This window comes from Schistocerca nitens, chromosome 7 (assembly GCF_023898315.1).
Source record: "Schistocerca nitens isolate TAMUIC-IGC-003100 chromosome 7, iqSchNite1.1, whole genome shotgun sequence".
In the NCBI taxonomy this organism is placed as follows: Eukaryota; Metazoa; Arthropoda; class Insecta; order Orthoptera; family Acrididae; genus Schistocerca; species Schistocerca nitens.
The window spans coordinates 301,224,944-301,250,605 of record NC_064620.1 but is presented as its reverse complement, the minus strand read 5'-3'; the positions used below and the strand labels follow the sequence as shown (position 1 = coordinate 301,250,605).

The following is a 25,662-nucleotide window of genomic DNA, read 5'->3' as shown; positions in this document are numbered from 1 at the left end:
CGATGGAAATGTGGGAGTAACCGAATGAGAGCAGTCGACACAGCTAGCGCACTCAATTCTGACGAGGAGAATCGGCAAGTGCCTTAAACCTACTTCTCAGGAAATTCGCTTAGTGGAAGAGAGGTCGAAATAAGCGGATTCAGTCTTTTGCGCCCCGTCTCCGAAGCCCGATTATTATTTTTATTTATCTTCCCATGTCCGAAGAAGATAATTGATGAGTGTTTTGAAATGTATATTCAAATAACGTTGACCTTATTCGTCTACTAGTTGTACATGTGATGAATGAATTGAAAATAATACAATAAATGAATGAGAAAATTGTATGAAATCGTTCTCGGTGAAATTCAAAGTATTGATTTATGATAATTTGCAAGCTACAGGTCTCGATAAAGTAATCCTTTAAGCGTAATTTGCCCTATAATTATGGCCAACATATGAAATTTCCAGTAGCGTTAAAAACATTGCTTTCCGGAGTAAGATTTATACGAAGAAATGTCACTCTGGTAAAACAGTTTTCGCGCAATGCTCATGGTGTTCGGGATCTCTAAGATTCGAATGTATCTACGATCAACGCATCATTTCTTACATGAATATTCACAGGCATGTACGATAAACTGAAATAAACTCAATTTCTACACGTAGCTAAATCCATAGTATGACTGGCTTCGCAGAATCCTCCCACAACCATGTTATCAGTTACAGGAATGTTCAGACCTCATCGTCAATTTATTTAAACATCCATTTAAATTTTAGGTGTTTTTACTATCATCATAATCAACTAGTGAACAATACAAAATAACGCGACGGAAATAATCTCTCTGTACCATCTAAATGCACAAGATCAAAAGAACTTAAATAAATCTAGATAACACAGTGGGAAACTGTTCTTATTTCATTCTCCTGAGGCACATCATTTCTCATCTGCCTCAGTTGCATGAAGTCGTTTTTTCTTTTCTTTCACCAGAGCGGAAGGAGGAAACACGAGTTCTCGATAACTTCGTTTAAATTATGTAACTAATAGCAGTACCGTTACTTCAGTCAGCTGCAACGAGCGGCGCATGGAAACAAAACGAGGTTTATTCTTCAAAATAACATCTGTCTTCGTTATTTCCATTGTTATCCACAAAGTTGCTAATGGTACCTACGATCAGTTCCCCAAGTGCTACTGATTCTACACTCCCAACACTCAGATCACACCCCTTTTAAAATATGCCTGCTTGTGACGATTTAGCCACGAAGTTGGACCACGTTACAATCAAAGGTAGGAACTATGCTCCAAAGTGGTCGCCCCAACATCACTCGGATACCGTATGATAAACACTTTCTTCCAAAAAAACTGGAGAAAGATTTCTAGGAATCTAAAACACTGTTCTATACGGTGATATGGAAAAGATCGGCAGCATTAAGAATGTGGAAATTAATGAGCATGCCATTTGCACAATTTATGGAATATCCTTACCGTGAAAAGCAGTTAGATATATGCAAAAGTGTAGCTGAACACCGGCAATTTAATAGATATTTTTTGGGATAGCTACGGATTTGACCGCGTAGTATCAAGTATCCAAAACGATAGAAACCGCAGATAAATCAGATTGGGTGAACCCAAATGAAAGTTCTAGGTACTGAAATGAAACGACGTAAGTCTTGAAACCTCCTTCGAAAAGACCAAAATCATGAAAAATATTTTTTAATAAAACCAACACTTTTGCAACGGGAGAACCAAAATATAGGGAACGTCAAACAGTTCAAATATCTTGATGAAAGGTCGGCTGAAATTCTGTAGAGAAAAAGGCAATAGACTCTAAAAGAAGCAAAAATTTAATTTAGCTACCAGCTTATCAAAAACACATGTAACAAAAAATCCCTTTCATGGAATGCTAAAATAAGCCATTATAGTACTGTAATGAAACGGGAAGCCATGTGTGCAACCGAAATACTGTCCATTACTAACCGTGGGGCAATTGAAAGCCTGGAGATCAAAGAAAAATTATTGGCTCCAGATTCCACAACAACAAACTAACCCACATCAGAATTGAAATCCTTTACCAAACTACCGAAATACTCTCAGACACAATGAGGGAAAGATGGAATTTTCATCTCAGAGGAGCACTTGCAACCTGCGTCGTCAATTATTTGCTGGATGTATTCTAATCTCTGTCTTCCTCTACAGTTTATGCCCTCCACAGCTCCCTCAAGTACCATGCAAGTCATTCCTCATGTCTAAAAGATGTCCTGTCACCCTGTCTCTTCTCCTTATCAGTGTTTTCCACATGTTCCTTTCCTCTCTGATTCTGCGTAGAACCTCCTCGTTCCTTACCTTATCAGTCCATCCAGTTTTCAACATTCGTCTATAGCACCACATCTCAAATGCTTCGATTCTTTTCTGCTACGGTTTTCCCACAGTCCTTGTTTCTCTACCGTACAGTACTGTACTCCCGACGTACATTCTCAGAAATTTCTTCCTAAAATTAAAGCGATATTAGTCGCTGTTCTCAATTCTACTACTTCTCATTACCTTCGTCTTTCTTCGATTTACTCTCAATCCATACTCTGTACTCATTGAACTTTTCATTCCGTGCAGCAGATCATGTAATTCTTCTTCACTTTCACTCGGATAGCAATGTCATCAGTAAATCGTACCATTGATATCTTTTCACACTGAATTTTAATTCCACTCCTCAACTTTTATTTTATTTCCATCATTGCTTCCTCGATGTATAGATTGAATAGTAGGGGCAAAAGGCTACATCCTTGTCTTACACCCTTTTTAATACGAGGACTTCGTTCTTGGTCGTCCACTCTTATTATTCTCTGTTGGCTGCTGTACATATTGTATATGACCCGTCTCTCCCTATAGCTTACCCCTACATCTTTTCAGAATTTCGAACATCTTGCACGATTTTACATTGTCGAACGCTTTTTCCAGATCGGCGAATCCTATGAACGTGTCTTGATTTTTCTTTAGTCTTGCTTCCACTATTAACAGCTAGGTTATAATTGCCTCTCTGGTGCCTTTACTTTTCCTAAAGCCAAACTGATCTTCATCTAGCGCATCCTCAATTTTCTTTTCCTTTCTTCAGTATATTAGTCTTGTAAGTAACTAGGATGCATGAGCTGTTCAGCCGATTGTTCTACAATTCTCACACTTGTCGGCCCTTGCCGTCTTCGGAATTGTGTTGATGAAGCTTTTCCGAAAGTCAGATGGTTTTTCGCCATACTCATACACTCTAGACACCAACGTGAATAGTCGTTTTATTGCCATTTCCACCAATGATTTTAGAAATTCTGATGGAATGTTACCTATCCCTTCTGTCTCATTTGACCTTAAGTCGTCCAAAGCTCTTTTAAAGTCTGATTCTAATACTGGATCCCCTATCTCTTGTAAATCGACTCCTGTTTCTTCTTCTATCACATCAGACAAATATTCCCCCTCAGCGGGGCTTTCAATATATTGTTACCACCTACCCGCTCTCTCCTCTGCATTTAACAATAGAATTCCGATTGCACTCTTAATGTTACCACCCTTGTTTTTAAGTCACCGAAGGCTGTTTTGACTTTGCTGTATGCTGAGTCTGTCCTCCAGACAACCATTTCTTTTTCTATATCTTCACATTTTTCCTGCAGCCATTTCGTCTTAGCTTTCCTGCACTTCCTAGTTATTTCATTCCTCAGCGACTTGTATATCTGTATTCCTGAGTTTCCCGGAACATTTTTGTTCTTCCTCCTTGCATCAATCAACTAAAGTATTTCTTCTGTTACCCATGGTTTCTTCACATTTACCTTCTTTCTACCTATATTTCCCTTCCCAACTTCTGTAATGGTCCTTTTTAGAGATGTCGATTTCTCTTCAACTGTACTGCCTACTGAGCTTTTCCTTATTGCTGTATCTATAGCTTTAGAGAACCTCAAGCGTATCTCATCATTCCTTAGTTCTTCCGTATCCCACTTCTTTGCGTATTGATTCTTCCTCTCTTAAACTTCAACCTACTCTTCATCACTAGTCTATTGTGATCTGAGTCTGTATCTGCTCTTAGGTATGCCTTACGATCCAGTATCTGATTTCGGAGTCTCTGTCTGACCATGATGTATCTTCCCGTGTCACTCGGCCTTTTCCAAATATACCTCCTCTTCTGATTCCCTAACAGAGTATTCGCTATTACTAGCTGCAACTGGTTACACAACTAAGTTAGTCTTTCTCCTCTCTCATTACTTGTCCCAAGCCCATATTCTCCTGTAACCTTTTCTTCTACTCCCTCCGCTACAACTGCATTCCAGTCCCCCATGACTATTAGAGTTTCATCCCCCTTTACATACTGTATTACGCTTTCAATATCGTCATAAACTTTTTCTCTCTCTTCATCTTCAGCTTGCAGCGTCGGCATGTAAACCTGAACTATCGTTGTCGGTGTTGATTTGCTGTCGATTCTGATGAGAACGACCCTCTCGCTGAACTGTTCGCTCTCTGCCCTACCTTCCTATTCATAACGAATCCTACTCCCGTTATACCATTTTCTGGTGCTGTTGATATTACCTTATAGTCATCTGACCAGAAATCCTTGTCTACTTTCCAATTCACTTCATAGAAATACATAATAATAATAATAATAAAACTAATGTAAGAGAGGTTCCAACCCAACACGAGAACTAAAGAAACAATCCGAATATCTGAAGAAAAGAAAGCAAAATGAGAAAGAATAAAACATTATTGGCCTATCAGGCAAACAAAATTAAAAAATGATTCATTTAATTTGCCCCAAAACCGGGTGAAACGAAAGAAGAAGAAGAAATTAAAAATGTCCATGTCTCATAAGGAACACACCAAGAAAAGTAACGAAGAATAATATCACTGTAAGAAATGATGAGTACTTGCTGATGGCGGTGAGGTTGGCTCCATTGCCATTATCTGAGATTGACGACACCGTAACATCGAAACGAGAGATTTTTCTTATACTATCGAAAGGGAAACCTCTACAACAGTGCCGTTAATTTACGGTGTCTGATGGTCCAGAGTTGCGCCGGTACGCTAATTAGCTTCGTAACGACGGGCTGTCACGTTAATGAAGTTAATTATTGGGTTAATCTCTTCGAATCCCAAAAGCCATGTAGCCCCCTTGTGTAGCAATTACGGTGGATCCCAGAGTCTACAGAGAAGGCACATTGACCGCCTATCATGAGTGTTGCAGTAGCCGCATGCTTCAACGAACACCGTCATCTGCAGCTTAGCCCCTCTGGAATCCAAAACTACCGAAGTTCCAAAATATTTAATTATTCCAACGGAACATCTATTACGTGACTGCCTTCTTACCGTGGCACTATTACGACTGTCGATTATAAATGTACATCTACTTAAAGTAACATAGCATATTACATGTATGTTTCTTCAAGAGGGAAACTATGACACAGTGTTGCATGGCGTTATAATTTCAGTAGAACAAACATAGCTGCTCGCTTCGTTAATCTACATAACAGAGATTTTAGTAATCCCGTCCCCCACATCGTTCGCTGACTATATTGTTACACAGTTTTTCCCCTGTGACTTGTGGTGTATTTCTCGGCCCGAATTTAAGATTAGGGCCACTTTAGGATCTGGAAAGAATGGTCTTGGTTTGCGTAAACCCATTAGGTACCATATTCTGTTCGGCTATGGCACTGAAAGAGACGTGTATTTGTGTCGTACTTGAATATCGAAGTTTAAGACAAGCTCACTCAGATTTAGGCCACGCGGATCATGTTCACAGCCCTGCATGATCAACTGATAATTTATGTCCAAACAACAGAACTAATTCAATAAGTACGCTACTATTCTTTTATAATGCGAACCATTAGATCTGTCCGAAGGTACACGCTTGTATGATGTGCAGAAAAATGTCAGTGCAGTTGAGTGTGAAGAACAAACCTATAATGTTGAATTACAGCATTGTGTACTGATTGACGCAGTAACGGCTGTTAAATATCGAGACGGAAGACCGCAAAGCAATATGAAATACATGGAGCACGCGAAGATTGTAATAGGGAAGGGGATTGGTCGACTTCGTTTTATTGGGAGAATTCTAGGTAAGCGTGGTTCATCTGTGGAAGAGACCACGTGCAGTACACTAGTGCGACCCATTCTTGGGTAATGCTCGAGTGTTTGAGATCCCCAGTAAGTAGCATTAAAGGAAGACAACGAAGCAATTCCGAGGCGGACAGCTGGATTTTTTAGCGGTAGCCTCGAAGAACACGTGACGATTGCCGAGATGCCCTATGAACTCAAGTGAAAATCATTGGAGGGAAGACGATGTTCTTTCGTGAAACACTATTAAGAAAATTTAGAGAGCCAATATTTGAAGATGACAGCAGAAAAACTTCATTGCCGTCAATGTATTTATCGCGGAAGAAGGTAAGAGAACTCGGGCTTCTGCGGAGAGCTATAGACAATCGTTTTTTCCTTGCTGCGTATGAGAGTGAAACCGGAAAGGAAATGGCTAGCAACCCTTCCGCTGCTGTGGACGTGTATAAGCATCATGCTACATCAGTCCACAGATGCTGCGGACGTGTATAAACGCGCCACTTGGGTAGCCATGTGCAGTATGCCTCCTGAACCGTCCACCTCTCACTGCTGCGGACGACTTACTTCCGTATCTCGGTGAATACAAAAGTGTAGAGTATTTATCATACAAAAAATGTGCCTCATTGCGTGCTGTCATTTGGAAAAAACTTTGTTCCCATCGTTTGTGACACACGACGATTGTTACGACTACATGATACACGATGATCAAGGACGAGTATGGGCACGAGATATCTGTCTGCTCTTAATTTTAAATAAAATTTCAACATCTTATCTACATTTTCTTCATTGCAACGTATGGGCTAACATCAAGTACACGCAAATTTTACGTTATACATTTCTACCTCTGCTAAGTATTTAAAATTTTGGGCAATATTTTGCTTAATTCGGTGCAGCGCATTAAGTGTGAGGAATAATAAAAATACATTCAGTTCTTTATCGAAAATAGATATCAGACTGTAAAATGTACTAAATTCAAATTTTTTTCACGGAATAGTTTTATAGAAATCGAGTGATGTCTCACATCGGCTGGAACGCCGTCTGTCAGCACAGGTGCCAGCATTTGGCGGGCAGTACAGGCAAAACAAAAGCTGCCTCAACACTGGCTGCAGAGAGCACGTGTGTAGCAGCGAAAGGGGTAGCGGTCCTCTGTAACCTCCGCCTGGCTTGCGGAATATGTGTGTTGAAGTAGACGTGTAGAGAAGAGGATGTCACGAGCAGATCCATTTTTTGTGATTCGGTATCAAGTTACCTTGCAGAAAACATCCTTTCCTTAACTCAAGATGCACCTCAGCGCAAGATGTAAACTTTCATATTGGGCGTCTCAGATAGCATACTTGCGAAGAGAGATTATGAACGGCAGGGGTACAATAAATTATGAGGAGATTCATTGAAAACTAGCTGAGTTCATTCATTACATAAACATTATGGGGCACTACCCCACAATATAGGCAAATGAAAAGATTTGCTGTCTCGCTTTGTGAAATAGGAGTAACATAACAGAGAATCTAATCATGTACAACCAAATGTTCTAAAATGAGGAAACAGTATGGGGAAACAGTTTGGAGAGAACTCAACTTCTTCATGTTCTGTTACATGAAGGGTCCCAGTAACTTCGGTTCTGCAGCACACTTCCTTAGTGACATTCAGAGAGTGATTTGTAGTCCTAGGGGGGATGCCTCTAGTCAGGTGAGGCATATTGACAACATCAAATAAAGTGTAAAGAATAAATAGAAATCAGAAACTAAAGGAAATTTCCACGTAAATAAGCAGCAGTCACATTCAGAAATTAATCGATCACAAAATAACTTGGACTGGCCGTCAGTGCAGAGCAAATTCTTTGCATGCAGTCTGAAAATCAGGATATGACTAGAGATTCAACTACACTCAGAGATTCACTACACTCAGGCCTTTGACTTAGATCGTTTAAAAAACGCTACTTATCAATAATCTCAATGTAAGGGCCGCATGAACGGCTGAGGGCCAGAATTTAGACTAATTCCAGTAAATTCCAAAACTGCGAAGAAATACAAAATGCACACATATGTAAGCGTTCAATACACTCAGTTCTTTGAGTTCTATCATTCTAAACACTGTAATTTATCTATAATTTCACAGAAAGGGACACAGAGTCGTCTGAGGGTCAGAATTTAGACTCTCAGTCATTAAGAAAATTCCTTCCAAAACTGTCAAAATTACACTGCCCAGAAATCACGTGAACAGCAAAAGAATAGAAACATTACGCAACTAGAACTGCTCGTGATACTTAAACATTGTAATCGCGAGAGCACAGCTTTAACGACATCCCTAACGACATAAAATGAATCACTCATGCTTACATTTGGGGTAACAACGGATCTGCAGAGAATGTGAGAAAATAATTTTGCGGTATCTATGCGTAAACTAAGTTAACCGTATACCTTTGTCCGTCATACCAGAGGAACGCTCCAAGAATAGCGTCCGTCACTTACCAGTCCCAACGGAATAGTGCCTACAATTCCCTTGTTCGAAAGCCTCCACCCCGTGCCCATGGGAGACGGAAATTACTGCGGTGTGCTGAAGCTGACATCTGCCCCATGTAACTCACGGACCACTCTGGTTTCAGCACCACTTATCCACAAGGTGAGGTGTTGCTATGATTGCACAGTTCCAGAAAACTGTGAACACACTGGGGATCAAAATACTCGCATTTCCACATTTGCTCTGTTGGTAATGTGGGACACAATAGGTAGTGTGTGAGGGGAAATAAGTAAACACAATTTCTCTTCTCATTTCCCGAGGCTTCGTGTTTTCGTGGAAGAGGGAAGTACTGGGCAACTGGAAACTATCAGCTTCTCGAGGCACCAGACACGGTTAACGCTTGTAAACCTGGTTCTGTTGACTCGCTTCAGCACGTCATGATTTGGTGAGACCAACAGGTCTGTGAAGGACTGGTGTATAGAGCATAAGCGCAGCAGAAACTTACACGAGCCGAGAAAATCTACTGTTGCAGAACACTATGAATCTGTCGAGCACTTCCAAAAACTGGGACATTGTTGTTAAGGAAGATATTGTGACTGAACTAGCGAGTGACTTCACAAATAGCGACGAAGGTTTTGCTTAAACTCTGCGTGGAATCCTGCTCTCTTCCCGTCAAAAAACAGTGGGGCCTGTTTAAAGCAATTGAATCTACGAGGGTTAAATGCAAGAAATAAGGAGATGTCATATAGTTCTATGGTGCTACTAAATTTTGCGATCTTCGTCAGCATTCCGTAAGTTCATCAAGTCGACCAGGCAAAGGGGATTGAGATAACTGTGGTATGCCTTACGGCGAGGTTGCCACCTTGGTGTGCAAGAATATAATACGAGGCTAAGCAAATAAAATCGTGAAGAGGACTTACAAAGTTGCTGAACTCTCGAAACAATTGCATGCCATCTGCAGTACAATCAGAGTGACGATCAAAATGACAAGGTCAGAGAGCTAACAACTCGTACGGGAACGTATAGCTGCTTATTTGCATATCAAACAGGGAATGAAGGGGACAATTACCATATATACCCAACTAATATTCGCAGTTTAATTATACTAAAACGTATGAACGTGTGACATAATTAACAAGCTGTGAACATCAGCTGAAATTAAATAACTAAACCAAATATGTAAGACCACAGAGGCAAGTTGCTTTAACAGCTCCATGTCAGTTCTGGATTTTCTACTCGTTGTCAATAAAATACTGTTAAGGTAATTTCTTTCTCCATAAAGATTAGAGGCACAATCAAAATTACTATCGAACTTCATGTAGGTATATTCCTTCTTTGCAACTAAACGAAGCAATACGTTTTTCACCATGAGCGTTTCGCTTGTATTATTCGTGAAACATGTAATACATGTAGCAATTGAGTCATTCAGTAGCTACAAAAATATGTTACTGTGTTATGTTTTCTCTTCTTATTCTCTTGTTAGAAACAACTTTTTGCTGCAGGAGTATCGTGGGGTTAAATCATCGTTTGGTAAAAATATCCCATTTAAGGCAAAGGATTCAACAGAGTCTAGGAACTGACTGTAGTATACTCTAAGCTCCGTCTAAACACTCCTCGGAAGGGCCAGCGGTACTACCGACCGCCGTGTCATCCTTATCCAAAGGCGTCACTGGACGCATATAAAAGTGCGTATGATCAGCACACCACTCTCCCAGCTGTTCTCAGTTTTCGTGACAGGAGCCGCTACTTCTCACTCAAATACCTCCTCAGTTAGTGTCACAAGGGTTGAGCGCATCTCACTTGCCAACAGTACTTGGCAGACCCAGATGGTCACCCATCCAAGTGGTAGCCAAGCCCTTGATTCCTTATCTTCGGTGTTCTGACGGGAACTGGTGTTATCACGGCATTGGTAACTGACTATAATGTTCATTCTTAGTTCGAATGCTGACGTCAGCACCGTCGAAACTGATTGAAGGGGACTTCAAGGTTCAAATGGTTCAAATGGACCTGAGCACTATGGGACTTAACCTCTGAGGTCATCAGTCCCCTAGAACTCAGAACTACTTAAACCTAACTAACCTAAGGACATCACACACATCCATGCCCGAGGCAGGATTCGAACCTGCGACCGTAGCGGTCGCGCGGTTCCAGACTGAAGCGCCTGGAACCTCTCGGCCAGGACTTCAAGGGACCAGGAATATCAAAAATACGTTTCATATCATCCTATGTATTTCCATAGTTCGGGTTATTTATATCGAAAACAATTTGCGGTGATCTTTCATCCACATAAAGCGATTTTTGCAGTGGAGGAAAGAGGAAATCTGCATCGTCAGTGGAGTTCATGATGTGTCTTCAGCTATGAATGGGCAAACTGGTTCTGATATACATTTTAGTCTGCCATCATGCCTTGAAGGGTCATTTTAAGGTTATAACTTGTTCTCATTTTCTTATTATGACAAGAAATGTTGTCAGCAAGAGACGTTTCTTGATGAATTTCCATACATTACAGCGACGTTGTTCGAACATTCCAACACGGTTACCACATATTAGTCGCGCGATGCCAACAGTACCAGCTCATGACCGATAGCTACACTGTGTGGACGGTAGGCAACTTGTAGGCCAGGGCTGACCACTGCGTGCAAAATTGCACTCATTCACATTGTGCTGTATGCGTGCAGTCCGAGGCTCAGCCTGTCTCGGCGCTACTCGGTAAGTTTCAGCTTTGCTCCGTCCTTCTCGGAACTGCTCGGTGCAGAGCCACATTTCGTCAAATATTGCGAAGCAACATCATTTCCTTCTGGCACTTGAAGTGGGATTTTTCGCTCAGCAGCTTTCTCTTCAGTTCGGCAGAATCGTTGTGACAGTGCTCTTCGTTCTTCACTATTTGTTCACGGCACGTAGTAAATTTACTGGTGAAACGGTTATTTGTACAAAATGAGGCAGTCTAGCGATCTACTGTCACAAGCCTTTGAAACTCAACAGGGATCACGGATGAGAATTCTCAATGCGAATTCTGCAGTGGCAATGTCGACAGATAACCCAAATTTACTGTGGAACGGCATTACAACTCCGTGTAGAAAGAATTTAAACATTTAATTGGCGATTAAAGAGAAAAACATTGCGATAGACTGATCAATTATACGGAATTCATTGTTCTGTACATCAAGAAGCACTCTGTGCTAAATTTACAGGCAGGGGGTACGTGATGAAACTAGTGGTATGAATAGTAAATATTCTAAAGTCACATTATTGCACCATTAGTTAGAACAGTTTTTGTTGGAACTGAATGGAATGTACTGACTGGCTATATATTACTACTAACTGTGTTTGAAAGTCGAGAGACGTACTGTGAACGATATTTCGAATTAAGACTCGCTATTGTTGAAGTTCTGAAGGAGAAAGAAAAGGAGGAACGGTATTTAAAACGACCGGAATGCAGGGTAATTTTGCATTTTATGTGGATCTTAGTGCACCCTGTCCCCAGTAAGACGTCGCAGAGTCAGATAAAACTAATTTCTAGCCTGTTTGGGATGCATTTCAACAGAAAATCACATTATGCAAAGAACAACATCTGCCATTCTTACAAGAAATGTCCATAAGCTAAGGAAACACTAATTATGAAAAATTAATTCTGGCGTCGAAAGAATCAGAATAGTTTCCTTGTCGCACTTATATCTGTTTCTAAGTTGTAACTGCATTTGATGACGACCCACAGTTTCAAATATTAAAATTTTCCCTGAAAGTCAACTTAACTGTAGTAGGTATAAATGTACTACCTAAAGTGACATTTGAAAATTTGTGCCGGACAGGAATTAGTACGAGGATTTCCCGCTTATCGTGATTGATCATCTAACAACTTCGGCTATCCACTGCAGTTCCCCGTACCATACTTGTTTACTTCTTCTCATAGGTTATTATTAATTCTTTTACCAACACTCGCACATCTTGTGATTCCCATGCAGGTTTTAGTTTCAAGAGAAAGAGAATTCATAGACTATCATTGTTATTTCCGTCACAGGCCGAACTTTGCCGTATATATATTTATATTTGATGAACTGTAGTTCCACGTACTGAAATTTTTTCTTTACGTAAGGCATCTATACTTATTATAGCTGAATTTGAATAATAAATTTCAATATATTTGAATGGTTTTCGAAGCCGTTTGGCGTTTCAGTTGAGACTGCCCCTGTGCATGTGCACATGGAACTGGTCGCCCCGCAATGTCATTCCCATTTAAAGGAAAAATTTTCTGCATTGCTTTCCCCGGGGAGAGTATCCACGCGTCCATAATGAGGTTGCAAACGTGATGCAATGCTGAAGTCAACATTTATGAGTTAAACTTTCTTCTGAGGTGATTAAATAACTCACAATTACGTGACAACCTGAATAATGAAAATAAGCGAAATTTTTCTTGTCCGTCCGTATGCCGACTATCTACACCACAAAATTTTATTACGTTATAAGAGCACCAAATTGATTAACCAGTAATGACAAAATTTCTCGTTTGTGATCTGTAGTATTGAGGAACACGGAATATGGAACCATGACACACGCAAGACAGCCATGTTCTTTTCGTGACTTCATTGTCATGCGGAGCGTTCCAGTTTTCCCCTGTCTTTATTCTCTTTCCCCTCTCCTGGCGAGGTGAAGACGGAAGTGTGCACTCGAGTGACAGGGCTCCACTCGTGCGAGAGCTCCGCATGCATGCAATATTCCTGGTCGTCCCTGGTGTAGACGCAATAGAAATTCACGCTGCGTTTTAAGAAGCAACTGGGAGGAGTGTGTCGACACACAAAATAAGAGTGCGTGATGAAAAGTAATGCTTCCGAATTTCTTAGTCTATTGTCAATATAGACTGACGTATTACTCGGTCGATTTTTCCACTTCAGCCGTCTCGTGGCGTGTAACATCGCAGTGTGCAACCTAACTGTGTTGGTGCATGAGAAACAGCGTGCTGTAGTCGAGTTTCACGAATTCGAAGAGTTCGTCCACCCACGGAGCACCTTCTTGTTCAGCACGATAATACCAGACCACACATGAATGCTGCGACGTCTACAACAATTCGACGCCTAGGCTTCACTGTCATCAGGCATCTTTCATACAGTCCCTATTTGGCCCCATCCGATTTTCATATGTTTCCAAGACAAAGAATCCCATCGAGGACTTCTATTTGATAGTGATGATGCGATGCCAGCAGAGGTGAGGTTGTGGCTCTGTTCATGAAGTCAAATATTCTATAGTGGCGGTAGCAGCAACCTAGTCTTTCTTTGGCAGAAATGTGTTTGTAGCCAGGGTGACTATGTGGAGAAATAAGTATGTAGATATGAAGCATAAGCTTTCGCGCTTTTCCTAAGAACAACGTTCCAATATATTCTTCGTGAACCATAAATATGCAGAATGTTAACAACGTTCTTTTTTTTACAAAGCTTCAGGATTTTCACATAAAAATTAGGAAGCATTACTAGTCAGCACGCTCTCGTATGCGGACGACAACGCACGATGTTCTCGGTCTCGAACAGTCCATTGACAACCAAAGTTGGAATCTAATGATACCCCGATCCAAGAAGAACGTGGGAATCGGGAACACAAAAGACCGGAACCTGAATCAATGCAGTCGATAATTGGCGGATTCGTTTGACACCTGATACTGTCGTAAAATAATGCGAAATATCAATGTAAATCTTTGGCATGCTGTCCAGGGGTTCAGTTGGGCGGTGGGTAACATTTTGGCCTCGTTTCACATACGAATGCTGGATGCCTCTGATCGCTTTCCGAGGTAAATTCAGGACTGTGCAGTATCCAGCCCTCCGGTCAGTAGTTCGGTGATCTATTTGCCATTCAAGACGATAACACACGGGCACACTGGAATCACCTCTCAAACTTCTTCTTCGAGGAGACAGGAAACCACCAACTGGAACGGCCTTCGCTATCTTCCGAGATAGCGAGATCAGCTGAAACTTGAGGTGCATTTTTGGAGAAGCCTTCCTCAAACGCTTGATGACCTCAGGAGGCTATTGTTGACAAGCTGGATAAACTTGAGTAGCAACAACTCCAACATCTTGTGGACAACGTGCCATACGGGCTCTAAATATGTTACAGTGAATTTGGTAGAGATACACAAAATTGAATTTTATCCAGCTGAATGTTCTGACTGTGTATTACAGTGATGCGCAAAACTGTGCCTTCGTTGTAGTTATTATTTTACTTCTACTTCTCAAGTAAAATTTTCATTCTATAAGGAGGCAGTTAAATGAAAACCTGCTACAACATGACCAAGGAATGGTTCCATTCAAAAGTAATCGCCACACTCCTGTTTCGTAGAACGATATTAGCCGCTGATGGATCCACACCTGCAGCCAATCTTGCACTCTTCGTACGACTGAAACCATCGTCCAAGTATATCTTTCTTCGGGTTGTCAGAGATGTGAAAATCACATGGTGAAAGATCCGGGCTGTACGGAGTATGTTGCAGTGTTTCCCAACGAAATCGCTGAAGCGTAGCTTTCGTCCAATTGGCAGTGTCGGGTGGGCGTTATCGTGCTACAGGATGATTTCGTCCGACAGTATTCCGTGGGATTTTGACTTTATGACGCGTCATAGATTTTGAAAGGAGTATTCATAGCGCTGCGCACTGATTGTGGATCCACGCTCAAGGGACTCGATAAGCAGTGGTCCTGTGGCGGACAAAATATGGCATGTTCCTGTTGTTCGCTTTGCCATTTGTCTTCGGGCTGCCAGAATGCTACAGGGCGGAATCGTCCTGGTGCACGATTACGCACGCCCGCACACTGCCAGTCGGGCGAAGGCTGTGCTTCAGCGATTTGGGTGGCAAACACTGCAACATCCTCCGTACAGCCCGGATCTTTCACCGTATGATTTTCATATCTTTTGCGACCTGAAGAAAGACATGCGTCGACGTCGGTTTCAGCCGGACGAGGAAGTGCAACAGTGGGTTCGTTGACTGATCCGTCAGAGGTCGACCGCGTTCTGAGAAACAAGTATTGATCATTCTGTCTCGCAGTGGAGTAAATAACGCGTGTGGTGATTGACATTGGGCGGGTTATCGGTTTTCATTTGACTGCCCCTCGTAGTTTCATAGGCATTATTCTTTTATTTCCTGCTTAACTTGCGTGTGGCCGCAGATATCCAGCTGGTGGGAACCTCTTATCGGGCAGGTGAGGTGTTTTGGACTTACATAGTTTCCCACACAAAAGGATTCAGAAGTTCCTTCTGTCACTTTCTGTGGACTTCACTTTACCCAACACTTTTTTATAAACGTTAATAATTTTAACTTTTATTTAGATTTTACATAATTCTGGTCAAGTGTCTAACTCTCTCAATTTGCAAAGTTTAAAGAAATGGGGGAAGCAGTGTAACCTCGTTCTTGCAATTATTGAACTGTGCATTCGGTTGCGATGCTTTTATCTAACAATTTATTATGTGTAATGACACACTTTGTTAAGGAAGTATTTATATTTCCTCTTGGTAGGCCCATGATATCTTCATGTTTATATATCTTATAAAAAATTGTTCGAATGCCTCTAAGCACTAAGGGACTTAACATCTAAGGTCATCAGTCCTCTAGACTTAGAACTACTTAAATCTAACTAACCTAAGGACATCATACACATCCATGCTCGAAGCAGGATTCGAACCAGCAACCGTAGTAGCTCTTCATTTCAAGCAGTAGACGAGCAGAAACTTTTGGGTTACGAGGAGGCCAACTGTTCACAATAGCAGGAGGTTGGGAGAAATCCATTCACTGGTAACTGCGGGCAGAATACCGACCCCTGGCAGGCAACTTTCTCTTTTGATGCCGTGTCTCAGAGGCCGAACGATCGACGCTCGCTACTTTTACAATGGCTGGGGACAGTTTTCTCGCGAGAGTCTCGCGTTTTTGGCATCTACGCGCCAGCACGGCGCCACGGCTGTGCTATTGTTTTAGCCATTTCGGGGAAATGATCGCCGAGCTCCACGGTATAGCCGACAGGACGATACAACACATAACACCCCAGTTATGATATTCCGTTGCCACGCGTCGCCAGAAGACTTCCCGTGCAAAGCTCTGGGGGACGCTATTATAGGCTGCTCGACTGTTACGTCAGCACACATTTGTTGTCAATGTCAAGATTTGGCGGAGAGGAATGCTATTGGCCCCTACGTTGATGCAGTACCATGTTCCTGAGCACCGCAGGAATCGGTCGTGTGCTTTGCCGCACTTGCTACGAAGTAATTTCATCTGCAGTTTCACTTGTCCGGTCACCCGGACCAACATTTTTTTTTTCCACGCTCGCGCTTGGATTGGTCTGCAAAGCGTAGCATTTGTTCCTTGCAGCGCAGCCGACAAGGAGCAGCAGTTGTCACCAGCACGCCCTGTGCCCTACTTTCGATAATATACGCAGCCCCGGCGTGAAGAGTTTCATTTGGTTTTTTCAGCAGCCCAAAATTCGAACTGAGCTTTCTCAACGGTGACATCCATAAAACCACTTTGCCTCCCTAGGTGATATCGTGGTGCTGAATTCGATTACACACTTGCTTATCGATTATACATTTCACCTGTTCTCTTTGTTTCTCCTTCTCGCAGTAGAGAAGCATATTACATTTCACGCATTGTCATGTTTACTAGGTTATTGTTAACACCTCTATCAAGTGAGAACTGTTTGAATGTTCGGGTTACGTTAATGTACATGATTGTTCTTTGTGCTAATTCATGAACAATTTTGTGTTTCACTCAAAGAAAAAAATGTAATGGTAAATTTTTAGGATGGCACTTAGCTGTTAAACAGTCACAGTTACCAGAATCCATCCCCGCCATCATTTTTCGACGGGAACTTTGATCAATTAATTTAATGAATAAATTAGATGAGAAACTAGCCATCCCAAGTAGGATTTATGTAGATCGCTCTAACATCTTTTGTATATTCAATACAGACGCACTTGTTTGTGATTTGCATAACATCATGATTGTGCTCCCTGACTTGCATATCAGTTTATCAGTTTAAGTGTACCACGACAGCAAACACTCCACTAGTTTCCAATACTTTTGTCTACCCCCCCCCCCTCAACCATATACTGTAATAAAACTAAACGACTCTTTTTCAAAACATTCGTAAGTTACAATTTACCGCATTTTTCTGTGTTGATTACTGTACAAATATTCAGTTGTAAAATCGAGTGAAAAAAAGGCGACAGAGAAATCTTAAGTACTCACAGCGTCGTTATGCTGTTCATACATATTGATGTCTTCCATGATATGCAAAGATGCTGATTTCACATTATTGTTACCTGAGGAAGGGTGACGCGTGGCAGAGATTTGGGAGTGCGGTCCGCTTACCTGCGCATGTAGTGATACTTGACGACGACGATAATGACGAGCGTGTTGGCGATGGCGGCCAGCAGGAAGAGCGGCACGTAGCAGGCGATGAGCAGGATGTGCTGCGGCTCGTGGTACGTGAACTGCTGCTGGAACCACGTGTTCAGGACGCACTGCGTCTCCGCCTCCGAGATGGTGTTCACCGTGCTGCTGTTGGAGTCGCGCGTCGCTCGCGACAGCCTGCACACAGCACAGAATGACGAATGACTCGTAACTTGAAGGTGTGCCTCATCGTCGAAACGTCAAATGCATGTGCACTAAAATAATGCACATGATTACGACTACGCAAACCTTTCCTATCTTTAGTATGCAAGATGTTTAACACATTAGGATGGTGTTTCTAAGTTACTAATAATTAGCAGTCGGTGAAATACAAAATGTGAAAATTTCGATAACATCTGATTCCTTCCATGCCATGGTACTGTACCCCGGGCGTTGTCGCTTTTTATTTTGTTCTATCGTCTTTATCTCATTCTGCATAGCGTGGCCACGGAAGCGTGATTAAGTAGAATGAAAAGGAAATGATCGGACGGCATAGTTGGCCGGGAGACCCCCTGCGGGGTGTTCGGCCGCCGGAATTCTAAGTCCTTTTCAGCTGACGCCACTTCGACGACTTGCGAGTCAATGATGATGAAATGATGATGAAAGACACACAACACCCAGGCATCACGAGGCAGAGAAAATCCCTGACCCCGGCGGGAATCTAACCCAGGACCCCGTGCGCCGGAAGCAGGAAGCTGCGGGCTCATTACAATGAAGAGGCGTTTCATCATTATCATTAGAGCGAAGACTCAGGCATGTACAACGTCATTCCGAAACCAATTCCTCCTATTTCGTATGTGTTGACTTTAAGCGTTCTAGCCAGATTATGTTGACGCAGTACTCTATTTCTTTTTTATTCCGCTGCCAATTTCGTTCCCGTGCGACGAATAGCAGCAGTAGCGAAACGCTCCAAAATAGTATGTAACATCGAATTGAGTATAACACAATGTGACACTAAATTTCCCATTGCTGAACAAATTTAGCCAATTAAAATCCTATGACGCTGGATAAAGCTGTGCGAGGAGGATCGAATAGTGTTACTTGAGATAGATTGCATTTCAAGCTCACGGAATGGATTTTGGATACACTAATAAAGGTATCTTTCTGAAATGTTGCTGCATTACTCGGTATACCGCGAGGTGACGAGCGCGCATGAGTGACAGCCGCGAGCAATCTGGGCTGTGACAGCGAAGGGGCTGCACCAAAAGCCATGGGCAGCAGCGGCGGGGGAGCGCTTGCTGTGCCGGTCCATGGGAGGTGCGCTCAGTGTCTTGTTTACGTCAGAGGGTGGATTGCTCCTGGAGTTGTCTAGTGAGCGTGGGAATCGCGCGACCTCGTATCGGCAGTCCAGCACAAACACAAGACAGCGACCCTGTATGCACGGAGCACTGGGAGACCGCTTTTGTTAGGCAATGTGTCGGGCAGCTGCGGGGCTGTGGCAGCACCTATGAAGATGAGTGGACATTGCCACTGACATCCAGTGATAGCGGCTCCATTTGTGTGGACGATGAGGCGGCTGCTGCTATCATGGGGACTGCAAGCTGAAGAAGATCCCAGTTACATGAGCGAGTGCTTGGACAGCTGTCAAGGAAGGACAAAACGGCAGTAACAGGTACACATGTGAGTAGCACAGACAGGGCTGCAATTTCACGGGGCTAGTAGCAGGGCAGCTTAATGGAGTCTGAGCCTGAGCTAGCAGGTGACAGAAGTTGTTATGAAAGTGTAAACATTGGCTCCTGTTAAGGATGGTTGGATGATTACTGGCGTCTTGTCTCTGGTGGAGGCTGACGATTCAGAGTTAGATGGTATCCGTTGTGTGCGCTCTTGACGTAAACAGTGGTTGTTCTTTTGCTTCCATTCTGCTTGCGATTCACCTCCACCTGCCATAGTGTTTTCCGATATGCAACTTCCTAACGCCGCAACGCCTAAGTGTGTTTGGCTGAAATACGATTCTTGAAAATGTAAGTGAACAAGGTCACGTGGGTTGTGCTCTTATTTTGTTGTTAAGTTCTATATGATTGGTTAACCTAGTTCCTGATTTTGCTGAACGAGTCTATTTTTTTTTATTTTAGAATAGTGTAGACGTTTTTCTGTGGTGTTTACGTTGCCTATTTCATGCTGCATTCGCAGAATTAATATTAACTATGGTTTTGTAGCAATTATCATTTGCATTTTACTTGTGAATTATATGTCGAACGCGTGCCCACCCTATTGTACAATGTTAAGCTACATTTAAGAGAGATGAACACCACAGGATTGGAATTTTGTGTATTCTATTAAGTTAGAGTGTATTTATATGTCTGTTTTATCACACACACACAAATATATATATATATATATATATATATATATATATATATATATATATATATATATATATATATATATATATACCCTGAAACACCAAAGAAACTGGTATAGAAATGCGTATTCAGACACATAGATCTGTATATCTATCGCTTGAGCCTTGTCCCGCACTTACGCAGGGTCAGCCATCGTTAATCATATTTGGCACGTTAATGTAGAAGGGGTGGCCGGATGCCCTTCCTGCCGCCACCCCGTACCCCCTAGGACGGAATTAGTGTACGCCGACTTTCTGCGTCGAGTGTAATCCAAGGAAAAGTGCGAAAGTGTTCAGATGTCTGCGCCGTGTAACTGAGGCGTGACATGGGGACCAGTCCGGTATTGACCAAGCGGGATGTGGAAAACCGCCTGAAATCACGTCCAGGCTGGCCGGCACATCGACCCTCGTCGTTAATCCGCCGGGTGGATTCAATCCGGGGCCGGCGCGCCTACCTGAGTCCAGGAAGCAGCGCGTTAGCGCTCTCGGCTACCCTGGCGGGTAAACACATAGATGTGTAAAGAGGAACAATACGGCGCTGCAGTCGGTAACGCCTTTCTAAGACAACTGGTGTAGTTGTCAGATCGGTTGCTGCTGCTACAATGGCAAGTTATCAAGATTTAAGTGAGTTTGAAGGCCGTGTTACAGCCAGCACACGATCGATGGGACACACTACGTCCGAGGTAGTGATAAAGTAGGGGTTTTCCCGTACGACCATTTCACGAGTGTACCATGAATATGAGGAATGATGTAACACATAAAATATCCGACATCGGTGCGGCTGGAAAAAGATCCTGCATGAATGGGACCAACGACGACTGAGGAGAATCGTTCAACACGCCAGAAATGCAGCCCTTCGGCAAACTGTTGCAGACATCAATACTGGACGATCGCCATGTCTCAGCTTGCGAACCATTCAACAGAACTTCATCGATATGGGTTTTTGGAGCCGATGACCCACTCGTGTACCCTTGATGACTGCACGACACAAAACTTTACGCCTCATCTGGGACAAATAACACGGGCACTGGACCGTTGATGACTGGAAAGCTGTTGACTGGCCGGACGAGTCTCGTTTCAAATTGTATTGAGAGGATGGACGTATGCGGATATGGAGACAACCTCATGAATCCATGGACCCTACATGTCAGCAAGGGACTGTTCAAGCTGGTGGAGGCTCTGTAATGGTGTGGAGGGTGTCCAATTGGAGTGATATTTGAGCCCTGATACGTCTAGATACGACTCCGCAATGTGACAAGTATCTAAGCATCCTGTCTGATCACCTGCATCCATTCATGTCCCTTCTGGATTCCAACGGACTTGGGCAATTCCAGCAGGAAACCATACGACCAGAATTACTAGAGAGCGGCTCCAGGAAGGCTCTTCTGAGTTTAAACAATTCCGCTGGCCACCAAATTCCCCAGAAATGGACATTGTTGAGCATATCTAGAATGATTTGCAACGTCCTGTTCAGAAGAGATCTCCACCCCGCCGTACTCTTACGGATTTTTGGAGAGCCCTGCAGAATTCATGGTATCAGTTCCCTCCAGCACTGCTCCAGACATTAGTCGATTCCATGCAGCGTCTTGTTGCGGTACTTCTGCCAGCGCTCGGGGGCCCTACAAGATATTTGGCTCTCTTCGGTGTATATGAACGTCTGACGGCGAATACCTTCAGTGCGTGGGTATCAGATGAATTTGTGAGCAATGAGGATAATGGACAGAAGACGCTACATGTGTAGTGTGCAACAAATAGAGAATCTAGGTTGTACGGAGAGCATACTCGAGTAGCTGAAGCGATTAAGGCTATCTTTCAAATAAAGCAGCACTCCGGGTTCGAGGCCCAGTCGGGCAATAATTTTCACCTATCGCCATTGGATTTATTTCAGCGCCTGACTGCAGCTAAGGCCAGAGTTACTCTTACGTCATTACGTGTATTTATGGGTTTTGAACCCATGTAATATTTCCTTGTTTTTTTATCACGCTCATGTTTTCTGATTTTCTAGGTTCTATCAATAATAAATGTCTTAAAACATGATAAGTATTTACGCCATCGTAATCCCCTGGCACTTGTGACTGCTAACGTTCCTTTATCAAAAGATCGCTTTACATCTAGACGAATGTATTGAGAAAAATGCCAACGAAGAATATCTTAAATGCTTAAGTATAAAAACTGATCGTTGTTTCGTGGAATAATAGTGAAAACCAAATGTTCCGAAAAGGAAATATTATCCCAAAGCTCAACCGTAAGTAAAGAAACGTACAAGAGATTGAAAAACTATGGCCTTAAAAACAAGCTACAAATTTTAAAGGCTGACGATCTGTCGACGGAAAAGTCATTAAACTCCACAAAAAATTAAAATAAAAACAGTGGTACTGAGTGACACTCTTTTGTTCTGAATACGGTAAACATAAAAGCGACAAATTACTTTTCTGACTCAGTGGTTGCTTCAGTATTCATTACTTGTCAGAGCTGACAGAATTTTGTATCTTGTCACTTACCCGCTGTGGCAAACATCAATAATCTGTGAATTTAATGCAATCCATTTTATGAAGAACGAAGTTGAAGGTTTTATATTTTAACAATACCAATTAGGAGCAGTCAGCAATGTTTAGGACAAAAGAAGCGTTGAATGCTACATGCTTAGTTGCGTGTTGAGACGAGTTGCCTTCTTCCAAGAAGCGTGCTCCACTTTCCCTTCTACTTGCTAGCACTTTTGATAAATGTAGTATACATTAGTATGCGGTAAACATTTAGTTTTTACAAACCTACTGTTTTTATAAACGCATATTGTATCACTGAAGCAATTGTGGTGCTAGGCATGTTTCTTAGTTTCCTCCTGTCTGTTTATCACCTATCTTCTGGGTGCACCCTTCTTGAGAAGTGTTGTTTCCTAGATAGAAGAATTTCTTCCATTCTTACTACTGACCCTGTCTCATTCATTTTTATTTTAGGCGTCTCGATCTGCTATGCTTTACGAAAATTAATTCACTTTTGTTTGCTTAACTCCCAACTGGATGAAGTGAATTAGTCTACTTACGTGTTTTAATTTCCATTTCCATTCCCTGCATGATTTGGAACATGTAATTGTTCGGCAGCCTGATGAGACCACAGTATAATTCTAGAGACGTATTTTACGTGTGCGATATTGGAAACTGCGTTTCAGTATTGCGTATGTGAAAAACGTTGACTGCTACGAAACATTCTAAACTCCACTCTCTGGGGAGGCGAGAGAAAGAAAAGAAAGAAAATACATTTACTAGAGTTATTTATTAGCAAAACTCTCAACTATGTTACTTAATATCAATAATTCGACATGCATGAAAAAGTTTTGCGATTTGAAGTTCTTAAAAGGTTAAGAAGACAAGGCTACATTTACAGAGATTTACGTGTACATTGAGCGCAGTTGCATTAAGAATATATTTTTCGATTTTGAAAGATCATTTCGTTACAAACAAGACATTAAGAGTTTATTCTGTTGATAGGAAGCGGAGCCGTCAGTTAGCAACGCAAAAATTTTCTTCTGTTCTTCTTGTATCGGTTTAAAGCGCAGACTGACACACAGGTCCCAGTGGCATCTCTATGCACGGTTTTACTTCATGACTTTGTAATTTGTGTCATCATCCACGGTGCAACCACAGAAGCCATGTGCAATATCCCTCACTTTTTAGTCGCGAAATTGGTAGATGCGTCTGTTTCGTCTATAACTTTATAGTTTTATGCAAAAATATTCCCCACTAATCTGCTACGTCCCAGCGAGACTGCGGAAAAAGTTATGCAACTGTTTTCTCTGAGTGGATGCTGTCGCTGAAATTCCTCTGCGGCCGTGGATTTCATTACTTGTGAATCTTCTCCTCGTTCCCCTCCTCCACCCCCCTCCCAGGCCCCACTCTACCTCCCCCCCCCCGCTCCATCCGTTTCCTGTCTGCCTTCCCCCTCTGCCCACTACCATCCAGTTACTTGTTGACAGAGGGAACTGTAAATTGTTAGTTTCAAGCGGGAATGAACGTACATCGCCTCCGCGGAGAGTGGAGTTTAGAATGTTTCGTAGCAGTCAACGTTTTTTCGCATACGCAATACTGAAACGCAGTTTCCAATTTCACACACGTAAAATATGTCTCTAGAATTATACTGTGGTCTCATCAGCCTGCCAAACAATTATTTCGAGGCCATTGTTGGCGCCAGTTTTAACGATGTTCGTACAGGATTTCAACACAGTCCTGAAATTTTCAGGTATCACAATGACTATTGTTACAACTTTGCAGCGAATGTATCATAAAATAAAAGTAGAGGTAGTTAACATTGTATGTAATGAGTACGCAGTAAAACGATTCGCCGTAGACTTTCCATACAGGTCTTTTTTGAATTTTGTCCTTTTGTTAAATGCATGTCGCGCAAGATGGGAATATTTACTTGCACACAGGATAGGCTTTCAGTTTTCATATTTGTTTTTACGACGATAAATAAACTGATGACATAATTTATGTTGAATATGAGAGAAAACTAAACAGCCGTAGTGGGCTGGAACCTTTGTGTTGGCGACCCAGTCCTATACAATTATTTTCTGTATGGCTGCATGCGAGTAATGTTGAAAAACTGCAAACTTGTCACCTGAGAATATTGTTCCAGAAAAAGAAATTAATTTCACGTTCAGAGCTATGGCAAACACTGACATGTTGATGCCTAAAAAATAAAATTAGGAACACGTTCCACCTGATTCTTCCTAGCTTATCTAATGTTTGAAAACACAGAGCGTACTCACTCAATTGCTCGTTTACGATAATCATGGATGTTTTGGTGAAGTACAAACGTCTGTGTTTGCTTTATTATAATCCCAGTCTTGGATCACAAAGTTTATTTGTAATCAGGTAATTCCGGTTGGTAATGACCATCTTGAGACCTAAGCAGAAACATGTTAGATTATATATATCACGCCATTACATGTTATGGTGCAGTCAGTATCATTTAGGTTAAGTCAAACAAAAAATCTTATGGTGTGTGTAGTGCACCATTGAATAGTACATATTGCGCACGAAGACAGACACAGTTAATTTTCTCTTCTTATGCTTACATACGCATCAGTGGTGCAGTCAAAATCATCAGCCATTTTGGCTACTTCAAACAAATAAAATTGTAGTAATTAAACAGCACCACTGAAGCATACATATTGCACACGCAGAAAGAGACAATTACATGATGGTATACTTATATCACAGTAATCTTTGTATAATGCAATTTTATTTGTTTGAAGAAGCTAAAATGGCTAATTATTTTGAAAGCAGTAATGAGATTTGTATCTTAAGATGGCTTTTGCCTGAACAAAAATCGGCAGTCCGAATAAACATGGAAATACGGCAATGAATTGAACAACATCATGTCGACCGAAGTAGTTGCAGAAAC

At 42.0% G+C, this 25,662-nt stretch overlaps 1 protein-coding gene across 1 annotated transcript in view; it reads right to left on the bottom strand.

The window, feature by feature from the left end:
- LOC126195584 (galanin receptor type 2-like) overlaps positions 1 to 25,369 on the bottom strand; it is a 564,913-nt gene extending 539,544 nt beyond the window's left edge. Inside the window, exons 1-2 of the mRNA XM_049934210.1 lie at positions 25,338 to 25,369; positions 17,841 to 18,059 (exon numbers count right to left, since the gene is read on the bottom strand). Of these exons, the coding sequence (XP_049790167.1) occupies positions 17,841 to 18,059; positions 25,338 to 25,369 (251 nt within the window). The remainder of the gene's footprint in view (positions 1 to 17,840; positions 18,060 to 25,337) is intronic.
- Positions 25,370 to 25,662: the final 293 nt, after the last annotated feature.